At 46.8% G+C, this 6,515-nt stretch overlaps 2 protein-coding genes across 2 annotated transcripts in view; one reads left to right on the plus strand and one right to left on the minus strand.

Annotated features, from left to right (window-relative positions):
• Window positions 1-2,449: 2,449 nt before the first annotated feature.
• Window positions 2,450-5,127, minus strand: Tmem88b (transmembrane protein 88B). The gene is made up of 2 exons (XM_021161488.2): window positions 4,575-5,127; window positions 2,450-3,723 (listed from the first exon to the last, which is right to left on the minus strand). The coding sequence occupies exons 1-2, from the start codon at window positions 4,836-4,838 to the stop codon at window positions 3,466-3,468; spliced, it is 522 nt and encodes a 173-aa protein (XP_021017147.1). The 5' UTR covers window positions 4,839-5,127; the 3' UTR covers window positions 2,450-3,465.
• The window catches only part of Ankrd65 (ankyrin repeat domain 65), an 8,630-nt gene continuing 6,008 nt past the window's right edge, over window positions 3,894-6,515 (plus strand). The window contains 1 exon segment of the mRNA XM_021161487.1: window positions 3,894-3,926. The gene's annotated coding sequence lies outside the window, so the exon portion shown is untranslated.

Here is a 6,515-nt window from a genome sequence, read left to right on the forward strand (position 1 = left end):
AGAAGAAGAAGAAGAAGAAGAAGAAGAAGAAGAAGAAGAAGAAGAAGAAGAAGAAGAAGAAGAAGAAGAAGAGAAAAATTTGGAAGATTGGATTGAAGTAGGTCATCCCACTGCCCTCCCTTGGACATCCCCATGGCCACTGGAGGACACCCAAGGCTCAAGATAGGCTTGGGAAGCTGGGAAACACCTTTCGGAAATGGAATGTCTGAGGCAGCTGCTGTGACAGAGTTCCTCACTCCACCAGCAGCCACTTAAGCTTGGGAGTTGATTTCTACAGTCACCTCCCCACCCCCACCAGGCCCAGCTGTTGTTTTGATGACTGTGGGGCCAGGCAGATCCAATCCTCAGCCAAGAGTTTCCCAGGAGAGTCTTCAACTTCCACCTCTGGGGTTGGCCAGCAGAAGGAAGGCGGCCTCATTCCGGAGGAAGCACTCCTGGGCCGCTTGGCGACCAGTTGGCTCCGTCATTCTGTCTGACCAGGAAAGGAATCAAAGCTGGACACCGATGAAGGCTGGAAAACCCCAAGACACACATGGCACCCTACAGACCCGACTCAGCCACACACTGGGCTATGCTTGAGGCTACAAAATTCACTCAATCCTAGTTAGGCTGAGGTCTGACCCTGGCTGAGCCACACTGGCAAAACAGTGTGCTGGATCCTTTAAAAAAAAAAAAAGTTAGGTCGGGGCATGGAGGCATGTTTATAATTCCAATATGTGGGCAGCTGAGGCAGGAGGATCATGAGTTCTAGAGCAGCCTGGTTAGAGTTGCAAGAGTTAAAGTTAAAACAAAACAAAACAAAACAAAAACAAGTCTGATACAATTAGATTCCAGGTAAATTATAATGAGCATATTTTTAACATATTGCTGGGCTTACAAGAAAATATGTCTCAATCAACCCCCCACCCCCAACAATTAAACATTACAAAAACCTAAACCAAGGGACCAGAGGGATGACCCAGGGTGTTAAGGCACTTACTACCAACCTTGACAACCTGAGTTCCATCCCTGGGACCCACAACTCCTAAAAGTTGTCCTCTCTGACTGTCATAACACACATACATTGTGGCATATGCACATCCATACATACACACACACACACACACACATCTAGCAACAAGCTGGAAAGTGGTGGTATACTCCTTTAATTCAAGCATTCGGGAGGCAGCGGCAGGCAGATCATCTCTGAGTTCAAGGTCTGCCTAATCTACAGAGTGAGTTTTAGAACAGCCAGGGCTACACAGAGAAAACTCGTCTTGGAAAAAAAAAAAGTAATAACACAACAATAAGAAGCAACCAGCATATTGAAGGGAACTGATAGGAAAATAAAGAGTTCTCTGAACACAGGACAGAGAGACATGCTGGGATGCAGAGAGGGGAAGGGGTGAGTACTCTGTATTGAGGGCCATGAGCTAGTGCCATAAGGGAACCTAAGCTGACTGGTTGTTTTTGTCTCTGGACAAGACTATTAAAGTTAGTGCCTGCCTTAGGTTTCTATTGCTTTGATAAAACATCAGGATCAAAGGGCTGGAGAGATAGCTCGGTAGTTAAAAAGCACTGGCTGCTCTTCCATGGGACCAGGGTTCAATTCCCACCACTCATGTGGCAGCTCATAACTGTCTGTAATTCCAGATCCAGGGGATCAGACACATTCACACAGACATGAATGCAGGCAAAGCCACCAATGTATATAACATAAAATAAATTATTTAAAAACAAACAAATAAAAAAACCTCAAGACCAACCGACCGAGCAGTGACACACACATTTAATCTCAGCATTTGGGAGGCAGAGGCAGGTAGATCTTTGTGAGTTCAAGGCCAGTCTGGTCTACAGAGTAAGTTCCAGCACAGCAAAGGCTACACAGAGAAACCCTGACTTAAAAATAAACAGATAGGGGCTGGAGAGATGGCTCAGTGGTTAAGAGTACTGACTGTTCTTCCAGAGGTCCAGAGTTCAATTCCCAGCAACCACATGGTGGCTCATCACCATCTGTAATGAGATCAGATGCCCTCTTCTGGTGTGTCTGATGACAGCTAAAGTGTACCCATATAAAATAAATAAATAAATAAATAAATAAATAAATCTAAAAAAAAAACAAAAAACACATAGATAGACAGGCAGGCAGGCAAACAGACAGAAGACAACCATCATGACAGGCTTATGTCATCTTACATTTCCCAGATCTCACTCCACTAAAAGTAGTCAGGGCAGGAACTCAAGGCAAGAACCTGGAGGCAGGAATTGAAGCAGAACCTTACAACCAAAACAGATATGAACTGGCATTATAAACTGCCAGGGCTTTGAGGGAGGGGATCTGGAGGGCTCACTCAGTAGTAGAAGTGGTAGAATTTCTGTTTTAAAATTAAAGGCTAGCCTGGTCTACAAATAAAATTCAAAAATAATAATTTTTAAAATAATTTAAATTTTAAAAATATATCCACAGCTAAGGCTATAGCTCAGTGCTTGCCTAACATTTATAAGTCCATCCCAGGACTACTAAAAATAAAAATAAATAAGATATTCTATAAAATATAAAAAGAAACAAGATATTCTAGTTCTAGTATGTACAAGTCCCAGGAAGAGGAGAAGATAGGAGACAGGGAGAGAAAGGAGAATGATAATTTATGCGTAAGTAGGAACATGTTAGTAAAACTGTAGCATGCCAAATACAAAGATAAATCTTAACATTATCCACATTGTAAAATGAGCTCTTAGTCTGCCACTTGTCTCAAAAGAAAGACCCCTGGTCAGAGAATGAGCTCCAGTTCTAGATATGCACTGATACCTGACTGCGAATGCAAGCTGAGTACTAGGAGCTGTAGAGATGGCTCAGGGTCCTTTAGAAGACAACTGGCTGCTCTTCCAGAGGACCCAGGTTGCAGTCCTAGAACCCACATTGCAGCTCACACCTGTCTGTAACTCCAGTTCCAGGGCTTGTGACACCCCTACATAATAGATACACATGCAGGCAAAACATCAATACACAAAAAAAATAAAAATAAATTACATATTAACAACAACACGCTGATCCTGCACTACACTGAATCACTGATCCCAGATCCTATCTCAAACCTGATCCGGGCAATAGTTTGACCATGGACCCAACTGATCTTTTGTCCTGTACAAGGTCATGGCTGACCTTGGAGGACTCAGCTGATCCCACAAGTTGAGCCATGAAGTCTGGTTGCTACTGGCTACACCGGAGCTTCTAGAATTATGCATGGTTTGGGGGATTCAGAGATGGCTGTAAAGTCGGCTGCTGACCACAGAATTGGGTGGAGGACATATGCTTTTCTGCTTTTCTTGAAGGGACACCCTTTCTCCCTCTTCTGAGGGACCCGGTTGCCATCTCCTGGCGACTTCGAGCACTGCTCTCAGAGCCCCAAAGCAGCCATCCGAGTCATCCACTTTATGGGGGTCGAGGGAACTGGGAGGTTCTTGACACGGAGAGACCTTGAGGCGTCAGACCCAAGCACAAAGTTGTTTTTCCTCGTCCGGGTGACCGTCCGCCAGATTTTCGCTGCTCCTGGGCGGGCGGCACGGATCGGGGGTCCTCGCGTGATTAGGCAGTACAGGGCGTAGTCGCCGGACCAGGAGGGAGCGGGCGGCGGAGGCTAGCACCAGAAGTGGCGGCAGGGAGAGGAATCCGAACACAATGAGCGCCGCGGAGCCGCGGTCCGAGAGCAGCGCTCGGCACCGTGGACCCGGAGCTGGATGAACCTGTGGACAGTGGAGGCGTGCAGTCAGGCAGGGAAGCCCTAGAGTAGAGCAGTGGTGAGGGAGGTCCTGGGCCCCAGGCCTGGAGAACCTAGCTGGGCCTAGAGCTCAGGGCAGAGTCCAGAAAGAAAAGGGTAGGGCTGGAAGGCCTGGAGGTGGAGCCTGGACAGAAAAGTGAGAACAGAACCAAGTTGGTGGTTGCCTGTGTGAGTACTTGGGTGTGTGTTTGGGGATTCCTTAAGGAAAGGCCAGAGAACTTCCCTGGCTCTCCCAACCCAGTTTTCCTGTCCCCATATGAGCTTCCTTCCATGCCCCTTACCTGTGTTGACAGCTGATGTTGTTCCATCTGGACTGTCACCAGCTAGCATCGTTTCTCTCTATAAGCTTCAGAAAGGGGATATAGGGGCCATCTATGTATAGGTCAAGCCTTAGATGAGGGAAAGCCTAATCAAGGTCAAGAGGGTTCAGGGAAGGACTGTAGGGGTAAGGAGGTGGGGTGGGGTGGGGTGGAATATGAGGAGTGGAGAAGCACTGATGACAGGTGAATCTGACAATTTCTTTTCCTATCTCCACATCAAACTCACTGATCAGGCCCTGGTACCTCCTGGTACAAAGCTAAGAGGCCTGGGGAGGTGGGGGTGGGGAAGCAAGACAGCTGTTCCCCGAGTAACAAAGAGAACTTTCTTTGGCTGCAGCTGGCAGGGATGTTGGCAGAAGAGGAGGATGCATATGTCTCTGGTTACAAAGGGGCAGGGCTAGAAGTGGGTAGATTCACCTTCAACCCCAAGGACTTGAACCTCCACAGAATTCTCACTTCCCTACTTCCCGGGGACTAACCAATGGATACTGCTCACCCTTGAGTGACACAGGAATCCCAGGTAGACAACGGCAGCTGCTGGCAGCAACACCAGCAGGAAGACTGTTCCAGGTAGCAGCAGATGAAGCAGGAACCCAACTAGAGCCCGGCCAGACAGCACCAGGGTCCTGAGGCCTTGGGTGGCCAGGATAGGTGCCAGGACTGAGATGTGGTAATCAGTAGGCCTTCTTCGGGGTAACATGGGTGCTGTGTCTGAGGCAACACCTTCATCCTCTTCTGTCTCCCTTTCTTGCTCACTCATGTCGTGCCGCGGGGCTTGAAGGATGTTTCCCCCAAGATCACAGTGGTAGGCAGCAGGACTAACCCCCCCTCCCCCGACCACCCTAGGCCCAGACTAGAGAGCCTTTTACCCTCCCCAGATTCAGTTCACATCTAGATCCTTGCCATCAGAGAGTAGACTCTCATCCAGTTTAGTCTAGCACTGAATATCAGTCTCCAGGGCTACACCTCTGCCACAGTTTCCCCTGCTACCTTGTTGGGCCTCTACCAGGCAAAGGCAGGCAGTGCCTATGTGCTCTGCTCAGGTCTTACAGAGCTCTTCCCATCTGAGCACTGGGGCCCTCCTTTCTCTCAGCCCACCCTTTCCCATCTCCCAGTTCTCCCAAACAATGGCTTCATTTCACAGATCTTGGCTATGACAGAAGCTCTATCAATAGCTGCCATTTAGGGACGAACTATCAACTCATTTCCCAGTACTAGCCCCTGCACTTCCCCTTATCTGACACCAGGTGACTTCATGTTGTGGAGTGATTCACAGGATGACAGGGTTGTACAATTAGTAGTGCTTAAGGTAGTACCTGGCACAGAGTGGATACCTAATTAACAGCAGTTGCAATTACTCTGTACTAAATCCAATCAATCATGAAAGTATACAACAAGCCTTTCAGATGATGGAAGCATATAGTCCACTGAAAACTCCAGCCTTCTTCTGGTCTTCATAGGCACTAGGGATGCTTGTAGTGCACATATATACATACATACATACAGTTGGGCAAAATGTTCATACCCATAGAGTAAAATAAGTACATCCAAAAAATTTTTAAGTGTTGTAAATTATCTCCTTACTAAGCACATATTCTTGTTTTTGGTTTGTATTTTTGTTTTTGGTGGTTTTGTTTTGGTTTTTTTTGGTTTGGTTTTGGTTTTTCGAGACAGGGTTTCTCTGTGTAGCCCTGGCTGTCCTGGCACTCACTTTGTAGACCAGGCTGACCTCGAACTCAGAAATCCACCTGCCTCTGCCTCCCGAGTCCTGGGATTAAAGGCGTGTGCCACCACGCCCAGCTTAAGCACATATTCTTGTAATTTATACACACACACACACACACACACACACACACACATATCCTCTCCCACTTATGGCTAGACAAGGCAGCCCAGTTAGGGGAACAGGATTTACAGGCAGGGAACAGAGTCAGGTAAGCCCCAGCTCTGGTTGTCAGAGAACTCCCATAACAAACCACAACCATCAGCAACCAACCAACAACCCATCACACCTCTCAAGGCCCTAACATTTATATACTCTCTGAAAAGTCCCCAGAATTACAAACATCACACAATCACAGAAATTATCCGCACCTGGCAAAATCACATGTCTGTTAGAGAACAAGACAAATGATAACCATCTCCTGTGCACAGTCCAAAGCAGCTCCATATTCCTATGCCTAGAATCAAAATGAAAACACTACCTTATAATATTTCTGTGTTTTTCAAGGAACTCAAAACTCAAAAATTGTCAATACAGGTTGTGAGCCACCTTGTAGGTGCTGGGAATCTAGCCATGGTCTTCTGTAAGAGTAACAAGTGTTCCTAACTGCTGAGCCATTTCTCTAGGCTCTGACATTTGTTTTTGTAGGGTTTTTTGTTTTTGTTTTTGTTTTTTTGGTTTTTTTTTGAAACAGGGTTTCTCTGTATAGCCCTG

The sequence above is a fragment of the Mus caroli genome, chromosome 4 (genome assembly GCF_900094665.2).
Source record: "Mus caroli chromosome 4, CAROLI_EIJ_v1.1, whole genome shotgun sequence".
Lineage (NCBI taxonomy): Eukaryota > Metazoa > Chordata > Mammalia > Rodentia > Muridae > Mus > Mus caroli.

What these genes read in the sequence shown, in the direction of transcription:
- Tmem88b (XM_021161488.2), bottom strand. Translation starts at nt 4,838, where the DNA reads ATGAGTGAGCAAGAAAGGGAGACAGAAGAGGATGAAGGTGTTGCCTCA. An exon ending in GATTCCTGTGTCACTCAAGG is followed by an intron (nt 3,724 to 4,574) that starts GTGAGCAGTATC and finishes CACTGTCCACAG; the next exon opens with GTTCATCCAGCTCCGGGTCC.